Genomic DNA, 27,463 nt, shown 5'->3' on the forward strand with positions numbered 1-27,463 from the left:
CCATGGAAACTGTCTATAAATATACATGTTGGATCAACCTCTTTTAACTTTTCTGGCGTACGTGATTTTAATTACTGAATGGAATGCCTCTGATGGTGCTGTTAATATTTGCTCTAATGTTTGCTAGAGATGAAATGCGTATATCGATCGATGTTTCTGTGCTCTTCATTTTGACCTATCTTATTTATTAGCATACATTTTGATTATTGATTTGAACTCCATTGCCTGCTGTAGCCTAGGTATTGCTTTTTTGTTAATTTCCTCACAGGAATGTAACTTTGCTTTCACTCTACAATAAATGGTCTATCAAGCCACCAAAAGTGTGTTTACCGCTAGTGAGCACCAGGTGGCGCTATTTAGCACTCTTTAGCTAAACTATCGGGCAGTAGGAGCGCACAGTGCAGGTCAGGATCATTCCTATCGCCTGCACCCACTGTAGAGGCAGAGGCAAGTACGGCTGTGTAATGGACTGGCTAAGACAACCAATGTAATCGGTAGAATGTTTTCCCAGGGATTGAGTCGTAAAGGCGAGAAAATAGTCTGTGTCAACGATTCCCCCGAAGGCAATGGGCTGGTATGCAGGTGAACCAACGTGACAATTTGGACACGGTTCGATCCGCTCCCACATGGGAACCGACTCTCCCCGCATTTTAGCAGTTTGAAGACAGACTCCGGGCAGCAGGACATGTCAAGAGACAGCATGACGGCGGTACGAGGAGCCCACTCGCACAACGCAAGCCCCGCGGCGCCCAAGGAGAACGGGCAGAACTCCCCGAGCCCGGTTCAGCCCAGCGCCAACTTTGCCCGTCCCTCACCGGTGAACATTGCCGATGACACGCCGGTGTCCTCGACCAGCGAGCTGACCCACACCTGGGTCCAGTTCGCTAAAACCTTTGTGCTCATTTTCCCCATTTACGCCCTGGGTTATTTTGAATTCAGCTTCAGCTGGCTGTTGATTGGACTTGTCATCTTTTTCTGGTGGAGGAGAAACTCGGGAGGGAAGAACAGCCGACTGAGCAGAGCCTTGGCTTTCTTTGAGCAGGAGGAGAGAAGTGTCAAACAGAGTCTTACCACCTCTGATTTACCACCATGGGTAAGATGCCCTCCCGAAGTCTCCCCTCTAAACTAGATCAAATCATTTCAGCTGTCATTTACCCTAGCTGGGTGTTTCTCTGAAAAGCATGTGATATTTGTGAACCATATTTGTGAGTTTCCAGGAAAAAATAATCAGCTGACAAGAGGAGGACCAGTGTTGAGCTGTAAAGCTGTGATCAAGCAGCTGTCCCTCAGTGACATTAGACTGAGCCCCAGTCTAAATACAGCAGGGTACAATGGTGAACCAGACACCATGGTGGGAAGGAAACATGCCCACAGGGTCCCTGTTATTTTAAGACCCGGACCGCCATCCCTCTTGCAGTAACACTCTCTATTTACTGCACCCCTTTATCTTTGTAAACTTGTAAGATAACACAGCGGTTCTTGACTTTTTCATGTCAAGGACCCCCAGATCAATAGACCACAGACCAACCTTTGATAAAGCTTTTGTGCCAGCATCTCATCTCTAAACTGCAGCCAGGTGGAGAGATTTAATCCTCTGATCATTGTTACTGTACAGTCTCCCATTGATCGTGCAAACTTCTAGTGAACAAAATAAGAGTGAAATTGAGCTATTTCCTGATTTGGCAGGGAACCTCAAGGAACCACTGAAATAACAAGTTAGATTGTGTTTGATCGAGTGCTACCCAAGCACAAAATAGCCTGCAACTCCACTGAACACCAAATTGAAGTATGCTTTGCTTATTTGCCTGACAGTAAGAGGAAAGTGCAGTGTATTTCATGATGATACATTGGCTGAGGTCTGAGAGGTAATAAATACTGAATTACAGGTCAGGCTTAGGCATTAGAGCTCTTTTATTTGGCCATGATTACCCTTTAATCCATCTGATAATGTCTCTGCCATAATGCTGACTCCTTTGGAAGAGTTTTGCTCCAAAAGGAGATGTGTACAGTTTGAAAAAAAAAGTGGCACCTACTCTGGCACAATGATTGATAGCAAAACATTTATAACAAATTCCAATACCTTTTTAAAGGATATTACTGTAGATTATTACTGTAGGTAACTTCAGTTCATAGCTGACAAAATGATATTACTTTTACAGGCTAGATTGATGAAATTGTAGAGATAGTGAATGATGAACTGCAGGTTGTGTTTTTCCCCCCAAAATGGATATATAGTGTTTTGTAATAGAGCTCTTAATTTCTATCAAAAATGTTAATTGTCACAGAATCATATGCCGTGTGACTCTTCAGAATGGGTTTGCAAGACAAGTAAAAAATTGGTATTATGGTATTAATGCACCAAATCTGCCCTAAATGTCATGTTATGTAGGGTTGAAGTAGAATTCACTTGTATTCAAAGTGAATCTGGTTGAGACTACCTGCAGTTAAGCTCTTTATTAGAGGGTTAGGGTTCGCGTTTAACTCTATTTGAAGTCCCACAGACAGAGATAAACGGACTTGTAGAAGCCCAATCAAGTCTCAGCTACTTAATTTATTAACTAGTAAATGTAGCACCTCCTGTCCGCTCTGGTGTGTCTAGCAGTGACAGCTGCCCGTATATCAGAGTCACCGCTCCACCGGTTTGTGATATTCAGCGCTGCCTTATGTTTACGGCTGTTTTGAGCACAGTGAAAAGCTAATTCTGCTGACACAAGGCTGTGGTTGTGTTGAGGATATTAAATAAGGGGGGCGGAGGGGGCGAGATGGGAGAGAGTATGAGAGGATGGTATTTGGCCGTATCCCACTTAAAGGAAAAATGAGTTATTGAGTGACATGACCATCCTCTGCCCTGTGTTTGTCAGCAAGTCAAGCGCTACACTTAGCCCTTCTGTCTTGTTTTGGGGGAAAGAGGAAATGGGTCATACCTGGGTGGCCGTATCTGCACATATCTAACACATTACACCTTCCAACGCTCCACAGCGAGCGATCTGGACGCTCCAAAGGTCGGCCCTTAAGACTGACAGGCTGAGTACACCTCGCCGCATCGCTGCTAATAGGGATGGCATTGTTTTCGCAGACAGAAAAGCTCTTTCTAGCAGAATGCCAAAAAATCCTGAAGCTGTCATATTGCTGAAGGGCACTCCCCGTTCCGGTTTGTTTCCTCGGCTCTATAAATCCAGGGTGAGTCATTGGCTGCTTGCCGCTGTAGCTAGCTACCTGCTCCACAAGTAAGATTCTGGGTCTTATTTGAAAGTCCTGCAGGACACAAGCAGTGTTAAAGAAGTAGGCCAGTCTGTTGCTTGAGAAGCTCGATAAGTGCATTCTTTAGAGTCTGACTGCATAATCCAACATTTTAGACCTTGAGTAGATGCACTTTTTTGTGACAGAGTGAGAGGTGCGCACAAGTTGATATCTGTGCAAATCACTGGAGGACATGTCAGCTGATTCAAATACTTTACAAAGTGAAGAGATCACCTCCTGTGTCCCACTGGTTCAGGAATGTGGTTTTCTGTTTTTTCAGTATTTGAGTGGTCACCCAGCTGCCATTCATTTCTAATTGGAAGTTACTTTTTTTTCCCTTCTTCCTGCACTTATTGAGTTCCTGATTACATACCTGTGTGCTGATTTTAAGCAGCCTCAGCTCAGAGAGAAACCCCTTCAATTAAGAATGTTTCGATCAAGCCCAAGCAGCCTCTTAATTACACATATAGGCCTACACCTCGATAACTTCTCAGTTCCACGCTAACGAAGATGAGCAGAACTGAATAATTAACTGCTCTGCTCCCAGTTTCTACTTTGAAGGATGACAGCATTCGTCTGACAACACAACACACTTTACTCCAAAACAATCTGTCCTATTGCATGAATGATCCATTACGACTGCTGCTCTTCACCTACATTGTCTGAATGAGTTAGGTCAGTGTGTCAGGTGTAATAGTGCAGCCTCGCCGGTGTGTCTCTTCCTAATGATTATATAACTCTCGCTTCATAAAAAAAAAACTATAGGCCCGAATGTGTCATGCTCACTAGAGGTTTCTATTCCCTCTCCTCCTGCTCTTGTCACTGCTTTATGCCACTCTGCCACCGTAATGCTGCATCAGCACTTTTCCAGCCCACATTAGCAGCAGTGCTGTCTCCTGTAGCTGTCGCACAACATGTTATCTCCCCCCAGGACGCCAGGCAGGCCCATCACTTCATTTTGAAATTGCACCCAGGCAACAGCATTAGATTTAGTGTTATGAAAAGGTGCGGTTCTTCTTTTAGCTAGACATTTTGTCAGAGGCTGGGTCTATCTTTTATTTATTAAGGTGCGTGTCCCCGCATGCTGCCTGTGTGCACAGTATAGAGTTAATCTCCAGGGCTTTCCTGAATCTAGGCCTGCTTTAGTCACTGTGGTGGCGTGGAGGAGCTATAGTTCAGACTTGGTGCAGTATTTCAGTCACATTTAATGTGGTATCGGTTTTTATTTTGATTCAGTGAAATTACAGATGCACAGTATTATTCTGCTGTTGTTTCACTAACATCTGTCATCCTTCTAATGTATGCACATTCCTTTAGAGGTGTTGGTGTAGTAACATGAATAGCATATCCAGGCTTTGCTGACTTTTACAATCTTAAATGAAAGCAGAGATTCTAAGGTTTCGGTTTACAATGATGTCAATTATCCTATACAAGCTAACATGGAAATGTTGATAATAAATAAAGTAGACATCACATTTTTAATGAAAAAGGAAGAAGTTCCACTGCACAATTTTAAAAAGCCTTTTATTTTATGTCAAGAGTCTTTATTTAATTTCAAGAGTTGAATTTGAAATTGAATACTTAAATTGAAACTGAATATATACAAGTTCAGTTAATTAAAAGAAATATTCAGTTTCACTGATCACATAAAAAATCAGAACACATAATTCAAATTCAGTCGTCTGGTGGCACAAATCTCACCCCATAGAGTGCTTGTTGCATGTTGCATTAATAGGCTTAACAAAACAAACATGGTGATTATCTGTTCTGTTTGCTCCTTTGTAGGTCCACTTTCCAGATGTGGAAAGAGTGGAGTGGCTAAACAAGGTAAAGAATCAAACAACTGCCTTACTTTTGCTCTGTGGATTCTGGGATAGATGGGATGTGAAGGTAGCCTGTCTTTCCCTCTCTATCCCTCTCCCTCTCTTCCCTTCCCACTCCAGCTTTGAGTGTAGCCTTACTGTGCACTGCAGCACATTAAGCTGCACACAACAGTCCTGTGTCTTGCTTCTGCAGCACTGTGGGGTGCATTCACTGCACAGTGTGCATAAATCAGCTAGTAAGTCACATGAACCCTTTTGAATCCCTCGCCCTTCCACAGAATTTGAGAAGATGGCTTTATTTATTATGCTCCATGGTCCTGGAATCAGCTCCAGAAAGATGCAAACCTGGATCACTTCATCCCTCTGGGTGATTTTAAAAGTCTGTTGCAGTCTTTGAAAACTGAAGTTTGTAGCTGTTTTACTTAGATTGTATACTGTGTAATTTGTATATTTGTATGTATTCCTTGTAATTTTATATTGTGGTTTTGTGTTGTATTTTTGTAACATCTGTTTGCTGCTCTCTTGGCCTCCCTTGCAAAAGAGATCTCAATGGGACTCACCTGGTTAAATAAAGGAGAAATAAAAAATAAATAAAAAATGAATCCCTATGGCAAACTGGATGTCAAGGTTGAAATATTCATAAGTGTACGTTAAGAATTTCTCGATACTATCATCAAAATTTAATCGGTTACCGTCACAGCTTGATGTGTATGAGTCTGACAAGGTTTTACTTAAATATAACTACATTTTGAATATTTTAATGTAGCTATATTATTCAGGCAGTGGGACATGCACCTGTATGAGTGAGCAAGAATAACCTAAAGGAGGCGAGGTTGAGGTAGTGAGTGAGTTCTTGGTAGGTAACAGTGTTTGTCCGCCTGAGTCATGTACATGCCTTTCTGAATAATAATGGGGGGGAAAGGCACCAATTTTTAGTTTGTCCGATCCACCTTCTACCGTGCCCCCTCTATGAAATTGAGTGAGCGTGCCAGCTGGGCAGATGCCAGCCCAGTGATGTGTCTCTTCTGTCCCTGCACCCTCTCAGACAGTGAGACAGATGTGGCCGTACATCTGCCAGTTTGTGGAGAAACTGTTCCGCGAGACGATCGAGCCGGCGGTGAAGGGGGCCAACGCCCACCTCAGCACCTTCTGCTTCAGCAAGATTGACATGGGGGACAAAGTAAGTGCCTCTTCATGTTCCCGCATGGTGCTTTCAGGCACTCAGACCGGTCAAGTGCCGCTGCAGCAGGGACAAAACGGGCTACTAGCAGCAGGTGGTGGCGGGGCAGCTGGCGTGGGTGTGTGTGTGAACGTGAACACGCGTGCACGTCGTTGACATGTGGGCCCGCTTGTTTCTTAAATAGTTTCCATGTGGGGGTCACCGGAGGGGTCAACCTCATGCTAGCCACGCGGGATGCAGGAGGGGTGTAGGTGTTGGTGGGGTGTTGATGGACTGGGGTGACTTAGTGGCCGTAATCGTTCCCTCTGTTTCGCTGCAGCCCCTGAGGGTCAACGGGGTCAAGGTTTACACAGAAAATGTGGACAAGCGTCAGATCATCATGGACCTACAGATCAGGTGAGCCAACCAGTGCCGTGCTAGAGCAGATCTGTTTAATTCACTGTAGCTTTAATTGTTTCTGGTTCTAGTTTCTATTGTATGGCAGGCTTCCCACAAGCCTTGAGCTTTTTTGAAAGTTTGTGGATTTGAGAAAAATAAAAGAAGGCCTTAATATGAACGGATGTACTTGATTTTTTATGACAATATAGCACCCAAATTCATCAGTATGCCTCGGCTCTGGGACTAGGATCAACACTTCACATCCCAAGGAAAACCCTGTGATGGATATTTGTGTTGATACAGCAGCAGTTTTAAAATGAATACCATGATTTCACCATGATTTCTTGACTTGACAAGATCATGAGTAGGCTACAAAATGAGGCCTCTATGATGTCTGGTTTTGACCAATGTCATGTCTTATCCCAAAACATGCCAATTTTGACTCTTTGAATTTAACCAAACAAGACTGAATGTCCTTGAATTTGATGTTCAAGTGAGTATAGGAACCCCGGTATGGGATTTTTAGCAAGCCTACTGTGTTTTTTTTGTTATTCAGCTTTGTTGGGAATACTGAAATTGATGTGGACATCAAAAGATACTACTGCAAAGCTGGCATTAAGAGCATCCAGGTAAGGGAATTCTTCTTTGCTTCAGTTGTTTCTGTCTTGCTAACACATCCTCACAGATACAGTCAACTCTGGCATGATTTCTGGCTGCTACCATGGCTGTCAGAAAAGGCACACTAAGCATTTGATATAAAATGACACAGGGACTTGAGGGGCTTTGTAGCCGTACTGGATGAACAGTTTTAAGAGCTGCACTACTTTCTGTACAGTACATAATACTGGGACGGCAAAGGTATTTGGACAGATTACATTCAGAGGAGTAGCTTTTTTTTTTTTTGTAGAAATCAAAAGTTCTTACTGTCCAATGACTTCTATGAAATGTCTTAATATGAAGCTCGCTGCTTTATTGAACAGTGGCATGTCACAGATTATAGTCTTAACTCTTGTATTTCTATATTTGGAGGAAAGGTGTTCATGCTCATACTGATTTGGCTGTCCTCATCCATATAATAAAGTAAATAAATAAATAACAAAAACGACAATAAACTTAATTTCTTTAGTGCTTTTCCAAACAACCATTACAAAGTGCTTTATAAAACAATTTATATAAATGAAGCAATGCAATAAAAGAGAGGATAAACAGAACAACAGGGATGAAACAGAACATAAAAAAGAACATTATAAAAAGGCTTTCCGTATAAAGTGTGCTTGAGAAGTGATTTAAAAGATGATACTGATCTTGCTACAGCCTGAGCTCCTCCTCTGCTCAACTGATTTAATCAGTTCAATATTAAAACAAATGAAATATTGAAAAAAATTAAATAGCCACGTAATAAAGTATATTTGAATTCTTAAATTGAATATTATTCCTCTCAAAGATTCATCTGCTTAAGTGTACTGGCTTGCTGACAACAGAGAGGTGTGTATGTGTGTGTTTATGTGTGTGTGTGTGTGTGTTTTGGTGCTTTTGTATGTCCTTGGCCCCTTGGCTGTTGCTGCAGTGGAACATAGCTGGCAGAAAAAACAATCAATCTGCCTCCTTGGAGACCGAGTGCTGTTGGGTCTGTCCCTGAGAGACATTTGTTCTGCACCGCTCCCATTATATAACTGGCAGACCTACATTTCTCTCCAGCTCATTATAAAGCACTAATACGTTAGTCCCATCGCTCCATGAGCTGCTTCAAATTACACATAGCGGGAGCAATTCACTCCGTATCCGCAAGATTTAACAAGTAATTCAATTCCTCTTTCAAAACCTTTGGGTGCCTGTGGCTTTGTGTAATGTAAGGTTAGACAATGGGCTGGCATTGGCCTTTTATTAAATATCCGATATCACGATGATGATGATGATGATGATGATGATGATGATGAAGGTTCTTCCCTGACCACAGCTCCTTAAAGTCAGGCTGTAAAACTTGCAATTAAATTTTATTTTCTTTGTATGTTTTATTTATTTGTTTAATTGGTCAATAATGTTTTTTTTGTAAATTAATTCTCCATTTAAGGGTTGTAATCTATCCCAGAGTTTCCCCTACCATTGAATAAGTTTTAGTCTCACATGATGGTCTAAATGCTGTTTCAGAGGCTTTTCTATCCTGACAAGAATAAAATTCTGGGGGGAAACACTCAGAATACTTTTGGCATGAAAGTGGAGAAAATTGAAAGATATAATTGGGACAAAATATCAGCTATGGACCACTTCAATACAAAACTATTGTTCTTCAAAAACCAGTATCTGTCAAAGTGTGGATTAAAGCAGCTGTGTGGTGAGATCTCCATGATGCGTCTAAAGCACTTCCAATGCAATAATCCCTGTAATTGTCTTAATATGTTATGGAGAAGGTGGAGGATGACACGGGGCAGGTGTGAAGTCAGGCTGGGACAGTGGACAGGATCGAGTTTCCGACCTGTCATGTGCTACAGCTAACGGCTCCACCGCTCAGGAATGTCAAGGGCCACCGGGGTGTGAGTTCCCTTGAGCTCTGTCTTTAACTCTGTGTGTGTGTGTGTGTGTGTGTGTGTGTGTCCCCCTGTGTTTCCACAGCTCCATGGAGTGTTGAGAGTGGTGATGGAGCCGTTGCTGGGCGACATGCCCCTTGTTGGAGCCCTGTCTCTGTTCTTCCTCAAGAAACCGGTAAGTCCTGATGCTGGAAATATAACACTAGTTACGTCACTTCAATTAAAATAGTTCAGCGGATGGGAGATTGAATTTATAGTGATATTTTTATATGAAAGAATGCAGTGTCTTTATAGCAAAAGCTGCAAAATGGGCCTTTTTAAATGTAAATGTAAATCCTAAAATCTTAAAATCCAGCCATAAAACACATTCCCTATTCACCTCTTTTCTGCACAGCCATGCCTAAAAATGAAAATAAGGGAGATTTTTCAGCACAATAGACAAAGAAACATTATACACACTCTGACTAATGTTTATCACAGAATGGTTTTCTGGTTTTCTGTTTTGTTTTTCTGTTTGCACCTTTCGGGCAGAATTAATGACTTAAAACCAAACTTTAAACAATGATATATCACAGCTGAATCACAATGTGATGTTTTGCTGATATTTTGCAGCCCTGAAGTCCAGTTCAAATTCAATTCATTTTTCTTTACTGTCATGGCTTATCAACATTGCCTATCATCTTGTAGCTTACGCACTTCCACATAATTTGCATTTTTGCAGTACCAGTTGCATGCATATCAGATACTTGCCAATGCATATTTAATCAATTTCCCTTTTCACCCCTGGTGCAGAGCCAGTGCTGCAGAGCCTAAAAATATTTGACCGATTTAAGCCAAATAGGAGTACCCAGTGGAACTACACCAGGGCTTTAAATAGCTGCAGATCAAGCTAGCCCTACTTTGGTGGATTTCTTTACCCCAGGCACTTAGCTGAGACTCAAGGTGGAGATAGTGCTGTAGGAGGCTGAAGGGAGAAGGCAACAGCTCAGTAAATCAGTGCAGTCCCACATGCATGCACACACACACACACACACACACGCACACACATACATACACATAAACTTGCACAAATATAGACATGTAGGGTAAGGGTGTTAATGGTACTTGGTGTGCAGGTTTATTTCATCATTGCGCTGTACATCAACAGCTGTCCCTGTGGCCTCAAGCCTAATGCATCTCTATCTGTTCCTGCTCCTAGAGGAAGGACATTATATTTGCATATAGGAAACAAGAGAAAATAAATTCCCATTAATAATCGAAGCCATTTCCTATGGGGGAGAATTGCAATACAGTTTACCCTTGAATTCAGTGTATTCAAATAAGCCAACCTCCTCCTCCTCCTTTCAGCCCTCCATAGATGGTCTGATCTTGTGTGCCAAACAAAAGAGAAACATTCCCAGACCATAAGAGGTCTAGGCCAAAGTCAGCTGTGATCACATTGATGCAAGGCACTGCAGTGTAAATACAAAGATGAAGCTATTGTGCAGTGACATTTTTAAAGGCAATTCAGCAGTGAAGCTCAATTGAATGGCCAGTCTAATGCTGGGTAAAATGAATGATTTGCAGCAGAGTCCAGTAATGGAAGATATTGATTGTGATTGCTTACTTGACACACCGACTATTATGTAGTGAGAGGAACATGGAAAATATTTTTTCACTGTCAGCTGTTTGGATTGCAAACCACCATGTTTATGATCCTGTTGAACAGCCAAATTAGGAGATATCCACAGCCCTGGATTGCTTTGGTATGAGTAACCCAAACCCAGAAAGAAGCTTTTGATCGCTTCATGTAAATGATGTACAGGGGTGTATCCCCGCAAACCCCTCAGCCCCAACACACATTCATGCACACGCATCATTCATGGCCCTGCAATGCTCATTTCTTCCCTGCAGCACACAATACATCTGCTGCAGTGTAAGCAACTTAGGGTGAGAACTGAGGGTGAGAATGGCTCATTAAGAAAACGCATTGAACCCATTCCTTCAGCTTAGAGGCAGATAGAGATGAAAGCTCGCTGAGAGGCAGGATCTGTCTGCCTGGGAGTTTCCTGCCTCAGGCGATGCCATCTTTACCTGACTTAGCTGTACCAAGCTATTCTTTTCGTTCCCCTATTCCCTAATCCTGGTTTGACTCACAAGCTGCCAGTTTTACCCTGAAAGTGAATTAAATGAGTATATGTTTGTATCAGTTCGCTATTGTTTGTCCGTTTTTGACTCCTGAATAATTAGTAAAACCTGGTAACGACCATGGAAAAGTACGGTGTAACTGACCTCATTATACCCTGGCAACTAATGAGACCCCAGAGGGCTGCTGCTGCTGTGATAAATATTTCAGTAAGCCAGGTGTGTTTTTTTTTTTTTTTTCCAATTCCATGCTAGGATCTCTGGTCTCTGTCAGTGGGTTGTGACTTATAGCTAATTGTGCACTCAAAGTGTCCACTGGAGCGCTAAATAAGTAAGGCAAACATGAAAAAAAGGGAAAGACTGAGCTGAAATATATGCCAAAAACACTTTTTATATATTATTTACATTCCATCGCCAAACTGGTGTGCAATTTAAGGCTGTTTGCCATGTCAATATTTGAAGACCTTTGTTCCAAAATGAGATATCCTCCATTCTTACACCACACTTACAAAATAATCAATAGAGCAAACATAAAGCTTTGTTTGACAAAATAACATTTCATTTTTACAGGTAGTGAGGTAGTGATTTAGTTCCAAAATGGATATCTAGCATTTTGGAATATAACTTTTGATTTGTTTTGGTTTGCTGCATCCTTTTGTTAGATTTACTTTGTTTGCTGTGATTAATCAGGGGATTTTTTAGCCAGAAAACACACCGACTGGTAAATGTAGCACAGGGGGCCACAAAACAATAAAGTTAAGTGTGGATCAATTGAAAGTAATTTGATCTTCCTCTCTACCAATCTTTATGTATTCATTCAGGTGGTAGAGAAGTCAGCAGAGAGAAGTGTGTTTTCCAATGCAGCAGTCTTGCTTCACCTGATTAACTGGTATGCCCTCCTTAATTTTCTTTTAGCTTCTGGACATCAACTGGACTGGCCTCAGCAATATACTAGACATTCCTGGGCTCAAGTAAGTTCATTCAAACCTGCTTGTCTTGCTCATCAGGAAAAAGTCTTTCTGTGTGTGTGAGAGAGACAGAGAGAGAGAGAGAGACAGAGAGAGAGAGAGAGAGAGAGAGAGAGGAAATCTGGGGGTTTTAGTTACAGGTGAAAGCTTGCAGTCTTGAGTGACAGCAAGGCTTTCACGCCATTATAGGCGCTCATACAAGAGCAACCAGGAACTAAGGAAATAAGATAAAGCCCGGCTCAGAAACCAGCAAGGTTAATTTGAGGACGCTGTAAATTTTCAACTCCTGTTTCATTACTAGAAGCATCTAAAATGGGCATGAGCGGCGGCCGGGGTGCAGACACTCAGGGGGCATGAAAGCTGAAACACTCCACATTGGCAAAGCTTTTAAATGTGAAATTATGGTAAATGGTGAAAAGACAAAGAGTGAGGGTTTAAATTATAAAGCACGCCGGGTGGGTCAGCTTGGGAGAAAGCCTGCTGTTCTACTACAGGAGGGAGGGATTGCGTGTGTCATTTTATTGATTGTGTTTTCAGTCACAGTGGACACTAAAAATGTGTGTTGAATGACCGCTTGCTTATATTTTCATGCCTTCCTACTCCCTTATTCCCCAATTATTGGTTGACATATTCTAGTCACAAAATAGGTATTCACATAAACTGTATCAAAACATCAGCAACACTAACTTCACACAGAACCGGTGCCAAATTTCAGGGCGATTGGTAACTAATGAATCATCATATTTGCCGTCTCTGCCAGTGAAGGAAGTGAGATGAACTGCGACTTGAGTCACTGTGATCTCCTAAATTTGTGTTTCGCGGTTTCACCGGGGCTGAGACAGGTCAGATTAAGAATTGTGGTGTTTATAGACTTGTTCCTCACTTAGCAGGAGTGTCTCGGTGTGTTTTTATGGGTTGTGTGTGTGTGTCCATATTTCCCTCAGGAGTCGTGAGAAAGAGTAGATAAAGAGTTGCGTCATGCGGCTAATGTCTTTAGCAATAATTCCACTTTTTGTGACACACAGTAAGTGACACATGCACTTTGGTTGCATGCAAACATCTGGGATTTCAGCCGGTTATTGTTCACCCAGGCGATTTAGACGGGCGTGTTGACACAGGCCGAGCTCAGCGGCCAGTCTGCCCCCTCTTCTCCACACAGGACACACACACACACACCGGTCCTGCTGTTGACATTTCTCTGTAGGGGTGAAATGGATCCAGGCAGCTTGTTGTGTGTGCCTGTGTGTGTGGGTGTGCATGTGTCTGTTGGCCTGCAGGGGGGCTCACGTGCAGGAGAGAGGGGGTTGGTAGCTGGGGGCGGGAGTCAGGCCCGGATAGTGAAATAGTAGCTGCAGCTACACTGTTCCTTGAATGCAGGCGACAGACAGACAGCATCAGCTGCCTGCTTGAGGGCTGGACAGTGTCATCAAACACACAAAACCACACTTATCCTCTAACACCCCCCCCCACCCCAGCAATATACAGCTCTTAAACCCCGTTATAGTTCTGCAACAAATGCTGTCTAACCACGGTTGTTGTAATGTTATTGTTATTGTTGTTGAGGAGGTTTTACAGCTCTAGCAAACGCTCTAAGGTGTGTGTCTGTGTGCGTAAGTGTCAGCAGTTATGAGCAATACTCGTCCTAAGGTGAACATCTATCTAATTTGTGTGTGTGTGTGGGCATGCGCACACAGGCAAGAAAGTGGGGGTGTTGCTGCTGTTTTTATGCCAGGGGAGCAACAGAAATGCAGCAATAAGAGCTGATGTGGCTGGAATCCCCTTCACACCCGTGGTTCTTAGCTGGAGGTAGACTCTCGCTGCGATCAATCCCCCACCAGAGAATCATGTTGTCTCTAATCAGCTCACAGAGAAGAACGGTAGCCCGCCGCTTCTCTGGAAGCTAAGCCGAGGATTGATCAACTGAATGTTTCTCCTGACTCCGGAGGAATTCAGACGGCAATATTGAGTTTATTTCGTTTGGAGTTTATGTCAGAGCTGGTGGCCTGTATGCGGCTCCTTAATTGTTCGACAGTCGACAGAAATTCCATTGTTTGTGCAGGACAGCGCTGAAGGAAATTGCCAAAGGAAACAGTACATCTATGTTTATGATATACTCATTACAATGAAGTCGTCAACTGCAGGCATTTGTACAATGTTAAGTGTTGTTCGACATTTAATTCATCATTCCTAAGACAATTTCCTTGCTTATTGTGTCATATCCCAGAGTTTTGTTTTATTGGCGACTGTAGATTAGGCGAGTGGTTCACAACCTTTACTGCATAATTCTGAACCACACTTACATAAAAACATAAAATTCCAGCACACACAAAATTATTGATTGCTTGGAAATGTCACATAGCTTCTGGCCAAAGATCAATTGTTGACATTTGGGTGGTTTCCATTGTGGACATCTGGTTTGTTGCATAACATTTGACATTTAAAAAAACGAGTCTGTCTCTTTAGTATTTCATGTCAGTTGGAATCATTTCTTAGTCAAAAATACGCATGATGATGGATAATCATATACTGTCTGTGCCTGTGTTATGCCTAAATGTGCTTATGGCTTTGCTCTCTCACAATATTTAATTTTCAGTTTTTTTCCCAACTTGCCATGTGGTGTAACTTCAAAATATTTAACGTCGCACACTATTATTTATAAAGTTGAATGTGTGTTTGGTTAATTGTGAGGTAGAAGAAATCAGAGAAATTGAGATGCAACGTGTAATTGCATAGGTATTGTAGCAGTTATGGGTAGTCATGCACCGTTCTCAGCTCCTGGTATAATTGCTTTACATAATTAAGCTTACTGTTTGCTGATACAGTTTAGTTTCTAAACTGCTGAGCGGGACGTTTCAAGCCTGAAGAGTCAGCCGGCCTTCAGTCTATGTTTGTTGGTACCATTCAGTTTGTGAATGGGTGAGCGGGCTGTTGTCCCATGAGCTCATTGCTGTCGAGGCTGACGGTGAGGAGGAAGTTATTGGTCTAATATAGGTGTAATCAGTGTGGGAGTGAAGAGGGGGGAACGGCAGAAACGATTGTTGAGCCGTCTGCAGGTGTCATGGGCCTCATTCAACAAGACATCTGGGTTGGGAGTTTGTGTTCTTTACAACCCCAATGACACACATGCTCTCACCAAGTACATTGGTGCTCAACCTAAGCAGCACAAGGGATCGCTGCATCCGTTTTGTAGATTTAGCGAGTGAATTTTGGTTCTTGGAGACCTGGGATCACTTTCAATATCTCAGGCAGTTTAAGAACGCCTCTCATTTGGATGTCTATATTATGATATATGGACAATTGCACTGTAATCGCAACAATTTGTCTTTTGGGAGACAGGCTGAGCAATAACTCGAGAAGATGAAATTTCGTTGTATTTAAATTTTTCCAGCTTTGAGGGCAATTTTCCTGCTGTTCCACGACAGCTCAATGAATGCACAGGGAACCCCGGTAATGCCATTCTCTGCCCTCAATGTCACTGCTGTTGTCACCCAGTGTTGAATCATCAGTGGATCAGAGGGATATTTAGAGGTTTGTTGGCCAACACCAGCAACATGCTTGAACTGACTCCAACATTCTTACTATCTTCTAACATGTAAAGTGAAATCTCGCTGCGCTAAACTCAGATTAAAGGAGAATATTTATAACCCAAGGGCACCCTTACTGTCTTTTAAATAATTTATTGTTTCATTCTATTTTTCCTCCTTTCCTCCCTTCTCTCAACCCTCCCTCCCTCCCTCCCTTACAGTGGCTTCTCTGACAGTCTGATTCAAGACATTATCTACAGTTACTTGGTGTTACCCAACCGCATCACCATCCCTCTGGTGGGGGATGTGGAACTGGCCCAGCTTCGCTTCCCCATGCCAAAGGTACTTGCGCTATTTGAAAATGCATCTCATTAAGTATGATGAGGCGATTAGTATGCCTCATCGTGTCGATTTCTTAATATGTTCCCTTTGGGTTCGGACATCTGCTAGCTGCTTTATGTGGGCATACATGCTTAGTAGGTGAAAGGTAGCAGACATCAGCCATCTGATAAAACACATATCACACAACACACCATGGTTCCTTACTTGTTTGTTGACAAGTGAAGTAGTCAGCAGGCTTGGATGGGTTATTTAAAAACATTTATTTCATTACAATTACTTATTACCTTAACAAAATTGTAATCAGTAATTTCAAGTGTAGAGATAGTACTACTGAGGGTTTTTTTTTGGAGGCTGAAACCGATATCCGATATCTTCCTGCCCATATCGGCCGATACGATATGCATTTTTGTAAGAATCTTAGTACAAATGCAGGTGCAAAACAGGTGAAGCTTTTCAGACATGCCTTTACTGCCAAAGCCACAAAAAATGAATTAAAAAAAAACTCTCTGTGATTGACTAAAAAACAGTATCCTCTGCTGTATCACGATTCAAGCAGTAGAGTTATGTTTGTGTAATGAATTTCAAGGCTTTAGCACTAGCTCCTGTAGTATCCATGGCAACAAGATAAACATGTCAGCGTGGTCCACTACATGCAACATCTCTTTCGGTAATATATCTTGTGATATTTTAGTAATTTTAATGAGACTTCAATTTTTTAGGTAACGTAATGGAATACAGCAAAAAAATTTTGTGTTGAGAATACTTAATGCCGTTACAAGTGTTCCATTACTATCCAACCCTGGTAGTAAGCCAGCGTTTTCTCTTGCAAAGCTTCATATTACCCTGTGGGTAATGTCACATCTTATCTACTCCCACTGCATTGCGGCCTCGAAGTGTCAGTGGCTGCTATTTCAGAACTGTACCCTTAACTCTGCGCTCTGCACGTCTCCCTAGGGTGTCCTGAGGATCCACTTCCTGGAGGCCCAGGATCTGGAAGGGAAGGACAAGTTTTTGGGAGGACTGATCAAGGGCAAGTCGGACCCCTACGGTGTCCTGCAGATTGGCAACCAGCTATTCCAGAGCAAGACGGTCAAGGAGAGCCTCCACCCAAAATGGAACGAGGTTTACGAGGTGACAAGTCTTGAATATCTCCCGACTCCCGCAGTAGGGGATGAACGCTCCCTAGAGTGCTGTTTGCACTCTCATTTGTTATTTATGAAAAAAGGATCACGGATGAATCACACAATTTTCCAGTATATTCCAGTATTATCAGCACATGAACCCTGCATTTCTTTGTTTACAGGAATTTCTTATTTCCACATGCGAGTATTCTCTGAACTTGCATTAATGTAGGTTTCTATTGAGTGGACATGCCTGTTTGAACAGTGACCAATAAGTCTTTGTCTTCGTCAGGCGCTGGTGTACGAGCACTCGGGTCAACACCTTGAGATCGAGCTGTTTGACGAGGATCCAGACAAAGATGATTTCCTGGGGAGGTGAGCTCATCTCATATCCTGCTCTGTTCTGATCACAAATCTGATCTTGGCCAATAACACGCTTCTCTGTAATTTGCCAGCTGTAGCCATGTGTCACACGCAACGAGGAGAGCTGCAGCTTGTAGTACATCCTAAATACTGCTTGGGAAACTCGGAGGGAAAGTGTGATGAATGAATCCTTGGCTGCTGGACATCAGTTAAAACTCAAGCTTAGGTCTTATCCCCGAGTCACAGGCCCAAGTGCAAAGCTGATTGATTTTGGCCCAAGGCTGTAACTTTACACCCAGCGCCAGCTCTTTCTCCCACTGCCTCACAGCACCGACAACACATAGCAGGGAATCGATATAGCGGTCCCCTCTGTTCAGATGAATCGGTGAGATTTCTCCCCCTGCTGATTGCCATCTAAATTTGTGTCATTATCTGCCTTTATTTGCAGCCTGATGATCGATATGACCGAGCTTCACAAAGAGCAGAAGGTTGATGAGGTAAAACTCTCTTTCTGTGTCCATTCATACGATAAATTCAGTCAGAGTGAAATCTTAGGAATTTGTGTAGACTTTAACATAATACGTCCTGTTCACTCTTATTTACCCATTCAAAGTATCTATTATTTAGCGAAGCTCCTAAAGGTTTTTGGAGATATCCTGTGGCAGATCTATTCGATGCCTAAAAAAAATGAATAATTAAACACTTCACAACAAGACCGTGAAAGCTGCTGCATCCCCCCGATGGCTTAACTTTGACATTTGGTCAAATTGTTGCAGTGGTTTGACCTGGAAGAGGTTTCCACCGGGAAACTCCACTTAAAACTGGAGTGGCTGTCTCTGCTCTCCACTCCTGAGAAGATGGACCAGGTAAACTTTTCCCACTCCCACGCAATGTTGGCTCGTCAGTATTAGCTACTGTCAGTGGATATTGAATACATGTCAGTCATCTTTCTCGGTGGTTACTGCCCTCCCCGTCTCTCCTGTCCAATCAGGTGCTGCGGAGTGTTCGTGCAGACAGAAGCCTGGCCAATGACGGGCTGTCTTCTGCTCTGCTGGTGGTCTACCTGGACTCAGCAAAGAACCTGCCAGTGAGTTATCGCACTGTTTGCTTTATTTTTGATGGTGATAATGCTATTGTTCTGCTGCTGTACCCTAACATGGCACTTTGGCTAAACTATAGCAATATGCCTGAAACTAAGGGCTCTATGTGTAGTGGGTATTGTGGCTTCTAACTGTATTAAGCAATAGGCTTATTGTTCCCCGCCCAAAGCACACACACTTCACATTTAGCAACACTCTGAACCAGTTTAGTGAGAAATGCCAGTGTAGGGCACTTGTTTAAATATTGATTAATGCATCATGCAATAATTCACTATTGTTTGTTATATTTTCGCAAGATCTTCCATGTGTTGCATAATCTGTTTGCCCTGTTTCCCTGTTCTCTGAGATTTGGTTTTCACTGCACTCTGACCTCCAGGTGAACTGAACAAGACCTGTGGGATTTATTCTCCTCCCAACCCCTCAAAACTTAGTCCAGAAAAGATTTATTCTCTTACTCCTATAGTAGCTACACAGGTCAAGAGGTTTTCTAGCAGGCTATGCAGTCAGGTCACATCACTGTTCAGCGATTCTGTCTCATATCAAGATGTTTTGGTCAAGCTGATGACTTGAATACCGCTGTTGTCGGGTGAAAACCTTGTACCTCCATGTGAACTTATCAGGAAATAATAAAAACGTCTTTCTGCTTGACCACCATGCATTTTTTGTTTATCAGATGGGTTTTGAAAGGCTTTCATCAGACCAACGGTGGTAGAACTTTCTCAGCCCATAGAGGAGCCTGAAATCCTCCTGATTTAAGTGAAAACATTGGAGTGGCAAGGTTTTCACACGATGACGACGACATGACAGTTTCCCTATCTAGGCATCTGCAGGTCTCACACCTCCACCTTGTCCCCCCACCCTCCCCCTCTATTCTCCTCCCCCTCTTCACCCAAGAGCGTCTTCACAGGGAGCTTGGGCTGTGGAAACTTAAGAGAGAGGAGAGCGTCTGGCCTAGTCTTTTGTGAGAGCAATACCTCAGAGTGTAGAACCTTATTTGTGAGTCCTCCGGTACTTTGCATCCCGGCAGTGTCAGCATTAGCGGTGTGTGTGATAACGTGGGTTGAACAGTAACAGGGGTCCCGTAGACTTGTACCATAGAGCATGTCAGTTGTCTCAGCTGCACGGTTTTACTGTGATATCTAATAAAATGTATTCCAAGTACCCAGTAACAATTAACATTAAGTAGATACTTTGGGGGGGAAATGACACAGGGGAACAAAACCATGCAAGCAGCAGAAAAAATCTGAATTTACTTATTAGTCAGATTGAGATTCTGCTAAATCAGGTGTATCACTTCAAGGCTGAGTTATTAAACTTCTACTGTACAAAGAGCCGGCTGTCAAAGGTTATAATGATCTGAGCGTCACTGTAGTCAGCACTGAGCCAATTAGTGTGTAGTTCTACAGATATAGAAGGAGTGTAGGCTAGCTTGTTAAAAATCACACAATGTCTCATACTAGCTGCGGTCAAAAACTCATCCCAGCCTTTCCTAAAGGAAAGACCTCTGTACTTTCATTCCTCTGCAGCATTTAATTTTGCCAGAAGCTCCCTCAGCGACATCGGCGCTCATGCTATTTTTTTTTTTATGCCTCACTCATATCATTGATCGATTCAGTACCCATTCCCAAGTCTTTTCCATTCTTTCTGGGTTTTTCTCATGCCTCATAACCGTACTGAATCACTCCCGTCCTACTAACTGTGGGTGTGATTTTCTCCCCATCTCCCTGTGGCTTAAAGAGCAACCTGTCAGATTTCACCTATGACGGGTTGAAGCAAGTCTCAGTCTTTAAGGCCCTGAAGGTAATGTGGGAAAAGCGGGTTGCATGTACAGATCACACCCTGTGTCTCTTCTGTGCTCTCTGTCGTTGCTCTCAAGTGCACCATCCAACGTCATGTGATTGTGATGATTATTAAACAAGCACAGATTGAACTGTCTGCATCGAACAGTTGCATGAAGATGGATAATCATGTCCTTGCTATGCTATACCTCTCTTTCTCCTTTCTCCTTCCTTGTAATGACACCCGATTTTTCACATTTCCCAACTTATTTAGATTTGCCATGTGATCTTGCGCATAAAAATCTAACATTGTGCGCTAATATTTATAAAGTTAAATGTGAATTTAGTTAATCATGAGTTAGAAGAGATTAGAGGAAATTAGGTATCAAGGTTTCAGTCAAGATTTGCACATTTCAATCTAACAGCACAGAAATGGTGCATTTTTGATGTGCTATTATAACCGCTCCTCAGACCAAGATGTGAAACATCATGCATTTTGAACTTTTCCTTCTTATGTGTCTTCTCAAAACTACTTGTGGTCAATATAGAGCTTATCTGTAATGATGCAAAATAGGAGGCCAATTTAAGCACCATCCACAAGAGTAAGGACAGGTTAAGGAGTAACCTAAGACGTCTCTCCATTGTTATAGTCCTCTGCTGGTATCTAAGGAGGCTATTATTAATCTGTAACCAATACTGAATAATGCTCTTAGCTGTCAAAGCTCAGAACGCAGTACTAAAATTAGAATGCAGAGGAGACAAAGCTTGGCAGTTTCCTTGGTAGCGTCTCTGCTTGCAGCCCTGCTGGTCAAAACCTACAGTATTGTTGTTTTTCCTCCTTTTACCATTGTCTGTTTAATCTGAAGTCTTAGGAAGCTAGTGTTTGTTTGTGTTTGGGTGTCCTTTTGTTGAGCAAAACCGCATTGCGTGTCTTGGTAGAAGTGTCTAACACCGCTCTGTCTGATCCTCTCACAGTCGGGCAAGAAGGGCAGCAGTGAACCCAGTCCTTATGTCCAATTCACTGTTGGACACAAAACGTTTGAGAGTAAGGTGAGTCACACACGGCAAAAGAAGAACTTGTTGGTACAAATGACTCAGCTCCATAAGTATTTGTATATTGTCAAGTTTTTAGATGCTTTAGCTCTGTGCTCTTAAAATGATGCATTGATAGTGTTCAAGCACAGCCAGTTTTAATTTGAGGTGTCTATCCATATGAGAAGAACAATTAAACTTCTACAGCTGTTTTTATTCATGATGTTCCCATTTTAAGTTGGCAAAAGTATTTGGACAACCAAAGATTAAATAAAGTAGTTATTTTTTACTATGTCATACATTCTCAACACACAATGACAGTGAAGTCTGCAATCCTTAAACACCAACAAATCTTATTCTTATCTGTTGCCTACTGTCAGGTGCTCTATCTAATTTACTCTGTTGTGATTGTGGAATAAATAGATGAGAAACTAGGTACAAATTGAGGAATCAAAACCAGCAACTGCTGAAGAGCTTCTAGGTAGACATTGGTGTCAAATGCATTTCATATATGAAAATTGTAATTGACTGGAAGAAGATATCAAAAGTTTGTTAATAGGTTTCAAACTTCTAGAAATCAATGCATGTTAAGATTTTTTTTTTTACATTAATATAATCTTCTTCCAAATAATATTACCCTTTTGAAACGATGGGCCAATGCACAATGAACTTTTACCAAAAAGTTAATCAGCCAATATGGATGACATTACCCTTAAATTAAAACTGGCTATTTATCATATTATGATTCTACGTCCAAATGAAAAACGTGACACTTTCCAATTACACTCCCAGATTTCTTCAGCTGAGTAATGTTTTCAATTAACTTCTCTCGAAGACGACTCTCAAAGCATCTTTTAATTAACAACTAACATACGACTACCTGTCCCCTCCCATTAAGATCCGGTTTAAGACCAGTGAGCCTCTGTGGGAAGAGGCTTTCTCATTCCTTGTTCACAATCCCAGGAGGCAAGAGCTTGAGTTGGAGGTAACACTGCATAACAGCTCATTAAAACTTCACTGATAACATCTGCTATTTTTTTATTTTTTTTGTTACAAGGCAGTGCACCAAGTGGCATAAGTAGCTGACTTGTCTCAAAGCAGATGTTCTTTCTTTCATGCCCAGGTGAAAGATGACAAGCACAAATGCACCCTGGGTAATTTGACGGTGCCTCTGAGCGGCCTGTTGGTGGAGGAAGACATGACGCTGACTCAGTGCTTTTCCCTCAAGAACTCCGGGCCAAGCTCCACCATGAAACTTAAGATGGCCCTGAGGGTAAAAGCAGACCGCATCGCTCCTCATTAGTACTGTATGCATTTAGGGAGAGTAATGATTAACCGATTCAAGTTGAGGAAACCAGGTTAGCTGTGCAAGATGTGGCTGTACCGATTCAAAACATACAGGACCGGGTGAAAGCTGGGGGGATAGTTAACGACTTCTAACAGGGGAAACACGATTCAACAGTCAGAATCAAGAATGCTTATTTCTCAGTGAGTGTGTCTTCTTTTGCATTTTTCTTTTCTCCCTCCATATCACACTCTGCTATGACTGTAGTCTATCCTGCGTTCGCATGATGTGGGAATAATTGTTATAATGACTTGACAGCTTGGAAGTGTTCATGCATTCAAGCTCATTAGAAGCCATCAAACACCATGATTGAAATTTCTTTCAATCATGATGTTCTGTATCGCACCAAAAAATGATTTTTCAGACTTGTATTATAGCAGAACCCTTTTTGGTGCTTCAAAGAACCCTTTTAGAAAGATTCTTTATAGCGCGAAGGTTCTATGTAGAACTATTTGAGCATGGAAGAACCCTCTGGAGAAGCTATGAAGAACCCTTTAAAAATGCATGAAATATTCCACATCAGCAGCATTAAAAAAAACCTTAATAATGGGTTTCTTATTCTGATTTTTACAGGGATTTCTTTTTAATTTATTTGAACAAATCAGAGGATTGTTTGAGTCAGTACAGTTCTATGTAGAACCACTACTCTAACCAAAGAACCCCTGAAGAACCCTCATTTTTCTGTGTGCAGTATGCATGATGACAGCTTTCACACACATCCATCCAGCGGTGTCAAAAGTATGGGGATATATTACTTGACTAAAAGTACTTTGACAGGAAATTTCAATAGAAGTAGTAGCAGAATTAAAAGACTTGCTAAAGATGTTACTCCAGCACTTAGTTACTTTTAAATGAAAATTGTTGAGGTTTGTGCGTTTCCCTAAATTGTTAGAGAAACTCGGCAGCTGTAGCTCTGGCCCTTGGTAGCACCGTTGCTCATGCGTCAGCCCCAACCTCCTCCCGTCTTGCCGTAGATCCTGTGCCTGGAGAAGCAGGGCGCCTCGGACCAGCCTTCCTCCGTCCAGGTGAGGAAGGCCAGCCTGACGCAGCCGACCACGGGCCCCTCCCAGAGACTCTCCGCCTCAGAGTCCCCGCTGCCGCCGCCGCCCAGCCCTCCGCCGCCCATAGACGCCTCCACCCTCACCCTCCAGCGCAGGGACGGCGAGCCGTACTCGGCCAGCCCCATCCGGAGCACCTCCAACCTGAGCACCTGCATCTCCAGCTCCCAGAAACACCTGCCACATAACGAGTCCACGCCCAGCCTGGCCTCCGACATCTCCCTGCCCTTCGCCACCCTGGAGCTTCAGCAGAGGCTCCGGCAGCTGCAGAAGTAAAAGACAGATATGACTTATTATTCTTATGATTGTTTATCCATCTACAGTCTCTGTGTCTATGGATCTATCTGTCTCTTACCTCACCTGATTTGTTTTCCTGCATTTAACGTAGTTTTATTTCTCTTCATTTTATGAATCTTATTGCTGTCCGACTAGATTCCACCATGTTGTTTCTGATATTCTGTTGTGCAGTTGTGTCTTCGCGTGTCATTGATTTGAGCATGATTTATGATATCCGTCTGTGTATATGCATGTTTTCTCTATCCAGCTATTGACCTCTCTAGCTTTCAATCCGTACATACATACATACATCGACATGCGCATGCACTGTCCAAACTCAGCTGCAGTCTATAAAAGTGACACTGACTGCCTGGTGTGTTTTTAGCGGCTCGGCCCCCAGCCAATACCCCCTGGGCGAGGTTCAGCTGACAGTTCGACACAGCTCCCAGAGGAACAAGCTCATCGTGGTGGTGCATGCCTGCCGGTGAGCAACTGCCATCACCCGCTGCACTTCATTTTTAGCTGTGAAAGCCACATCAGCCAGCGCTTTTTAAAAATAAAATCTCGTTGGAAGGGTGTTTCTCACACTTGAATTCAGGGATGCACTGGTTTTAGCACCTGGTTTTAGCTTAAATCTCTGTCAGTAAAATTCCCCATTAACAACTTTAAATTAGGGGTAGTTTTGTTTGTGGGAAATTATTATTTTGCTTCTTTTGGAAGTGCAAACATTTAAGAATTGAATCCCCAACATGTGCCTGGCAACATGTGACTGCAAACATGTTGTCCTATGTGTCCTCAGTAACTTGATAGCCTTCACCAAAGACGGCTCAGATCCCTTCATCCGGCTCTATTTGCTGCCTGACAAGAGCAGGACAGGGAGGAGGAAGACCAGCACGCTGAAGAGGACCCTTAACCCGGTTTATGATCAGACGTGAGTTCAGACACGCCCGCTAGTTTATGCTTACATCACATGTTTGTACTCTAAAAATGATCCATCATGCAGATGTATGTTGTGGCTTTGGGCTTTACATAGAAAGTCTGTTCTTTAAGGTGTTTTATATATGGAGGTTTGTATCTTTTAATGTAACTCATGTCAGATTTTCTCTTATTATATCATCGTCATATGAATGTGATAACTGGCACTGTGTTTAACAGACCTTCTGAGCTGCTTTGTATTGCAGAATTTCATTATTTCCCGTCTTCATTGCTTTGAGTTTTCTTAGATATTTTTTAAGGAATCAAGCCTAAGAACTTGGGCCAAATTAAAACAGGATCAAGGGAGCTGCTCTTCATACCAGCAATAGTCTTATTTTATTTTATTTTTCAGCATCACAACTCATTACAGAGTTATATGTTAATGAACAATCTATCATTTTTTAAACTGAATTGATCAAAGATAGATTGCTATAATGAAATATCTGTGTATGTGCTTGTGTGTGTAAGTAAGTAAACTTTATTTATATAGTGCCTTTCAAAACCAATGTTACAAGGAGCTGTAGAGGTGAAAATCAAAGAATGTAAAAGACAGAGATAAAAATAAAAAAAGACAAACAGACAGAACATTACAAAATATAGTGCGATGGATGAGAGATGGGTTTTTAAAAGCTTCTTAAAACTTCGATCTCTGCAGGTTTAATATTTAAGGGGAGGCAGTTCCAGAGGGTGAGAGCGACTGAATGACCTTGCTGTGTGTGTGTGTGTGTGTGTGTGTGTGTGTGTGCAGGTTTGAGTTCAGTGTATCTATGGTGGAGCTCCACAGGAGAACTCTGGATGTAGCAGTGAAGAATGGAGGGAGCATCCTGTCCAAACACAAAGGGCTCCTGGGAAAGGTAACTATTACAGGTCTCTGTCTCTGTCTGCTGTGGCTGTTGGGCGGTAACATTAACTCTGAGGTCAGTTTCCTCCCAGGTTTGATGGTCGCTGCTGGGGCTTCCTCCTTAAGTGGAATTGGCAATAGCTGTGCTGGTTAGGGGAGATGACTTCTGCCTCTTGACCTTTTTGTTTTTACATCCATGCTGTTTGGAAAATCTTTTTGATTTAACTCTGTTTTAGTTTTCTGTTCTGTCTGACCTTTGGGCAAAACTAGTGAGCACCCATGATGGATGCACCGTAGTGTCTTAGAAACCCTTCAGTTGCATACAGCTCTCGTTGGGCAAATCCACGGGTGCCTTTCAGTACGCCTTTTTCCCCTTTTTATCGTCTGACCCTTTTGGTTAAACTTTATCTGAAACAGGTTTATTTTTAGGGAATGTAACAGTAACATTAGCCGTAGTTTCGAAGAGTGAAGGTTTCTGTTTTTATTTAAGAAGATGCAAAACTTCCATTGACTCCATTTCTTGTAAAATTGCAGGTGCTGGTAGATTTGAGTGGGGAGGATATATCAAAAGGATGGACGCAATGGTAAACTTGTAATATTTTATGCTGTTTTTGCCTGTGCAAGATTGAGTGATTTGTATAGATTGGGGAAAAAAGTACTGGTTTTATTATTTAAAAGTGTTATTTGATCACCATTCTCTGTTGTAGGTATGATCTTACTGAAGATGGTTCATCAAAAAGTCTCCATGCATGAGAAGGACCCAAGACCCCACCCTCACACATCCATACACATCCCTCTGCTGTAATATAGTGATCTTGTTCATCGAAGGGCACATCAGTTTTGTTTCATTCATGTACGTTTTTCACATAGTTTTTGTTAAGAGTTTCAACATGTTGACAGTTTTCCAAGCATTTCTTGTTATTTCAGTAATGATTCTATGTTCACAATCAGAACATAATGCATTTATAAACGCATTAACTGCCTCGTTTCTATGTTGTCAATGTTTTGTAAATATGCAATGGCTAATAGATAGTTATTACAATTTGCAGGGGTTTTTATGGCATTGTTCTATATTTCCGTAAAGGAAATGATATCGAAATTGTTATCGCTCTCACTCCAATTTGTTAAAATGTTGTGACATATTCTGTGACAATACTCTTACCAAAGGGACAGATACAACCACAAAGTAGATTCAAGTAGCAGTCTTGACTTTAATCTGTTATGTTTTTGTCATGCAGTGTTATTTGGACTTTGTTTACCTCTTATTGTTCTTTATGCTTGATTACAAACTTGGAATGCACATATGCAATGAATAAAATGATTGCTCTGTATATTTTAAGGGGACTTTTGTGCAATATTGGATGTTTTTCTGAATATTGTCTCAGATACTGAAGACTTGGGGACACTTTAGGGCTATGAACAAGTGCTGTATATTCTGGTATGATATGAAGTTGCTACAGTATATAGGAT

General features: G+C 42.1%; 1 protein-coding gene across 1 annotated transcript; it reads left to right on the plus strand.

Moving 5' to 3' along the window:
- Positions 1–700: 700 nt before the first annotated feature.
- esyt2b (extended synaptotagmin-like protein 2b) lies at positions 701–26,581 on the plus strand. The gene is made up of 22 exons (XM_071912091.2): positions 701–1,093; positions 5,026–5,067; positions 6,109–6,243; positions 6,563–6,639; positions 7,178–7,250; positions 9,232–9,321; positions 12,186–12,241; positions 15,984–16,104; positions 17,059–17,235; positions 17,518–17,600; positions 18,037–18,085; positions 18,365–18,454; positions 18,580–18,675; positions 20,426–20,488; positions 21,442–21,516; positions 22,397–22,483; positions 22,622–22,771; positions 23,818–24,173; positions 24,563–24,661; positions 24,977–25,108; positions 25,901–26,006; positions 26,528–26,581. Exons 1-22 carry the CDS (start codon positions 701–703, stop codon positions 26,579–26,581), a joined length of 2,604 nt encoding a protein of 867 aa, XP_071768192.2.
- The last annotated feature ends 882 nt before the right edge of the window (positions 26,582–27,463 follow it).

This window comes from Centroberyx gerrardi, chromosome 22 (genome assembly GCF_048128805.1).
Source record: "Centroberyx gerrardi isolate f3 chromosome 22, fCenGer3.hap1.cur.20231027, whole genome shotgun sequence".
In the NCBI taxonomy this organism is placed as follows: domain Eukaryota; kingdom Metazoa; phylum Chordata; class Actinopteri; order Beryciformes; family Berycidae; genus Centroberyx; species Centroberyx gerrardi.

Excerpts from the sequence above, each read along its gene's own strand:
- esyt2b (XM_071912091.2), top strand. The coding sequence starts at position 701 with ATGACGGCGGTACGAGGAGCCCACTCGCACAACGCAAGCCCCGCGGCG. Across the intron at positions 1,094-5,025 it reads CCTCTGATTTACCACCATGG|GTCCACTTTCCAGATGTGGA; the intron begins GTAAGATGCCCT and ends GCTCCTTTGTAG. Across the intron at positions 12,242-15,983 it reads CTAGACATTCCTGGGCTCAA|TGGCTTCTCTGACAGTCTGA; the intron begins GTAAGTTCATTC and ends CCTCCCTTACAG.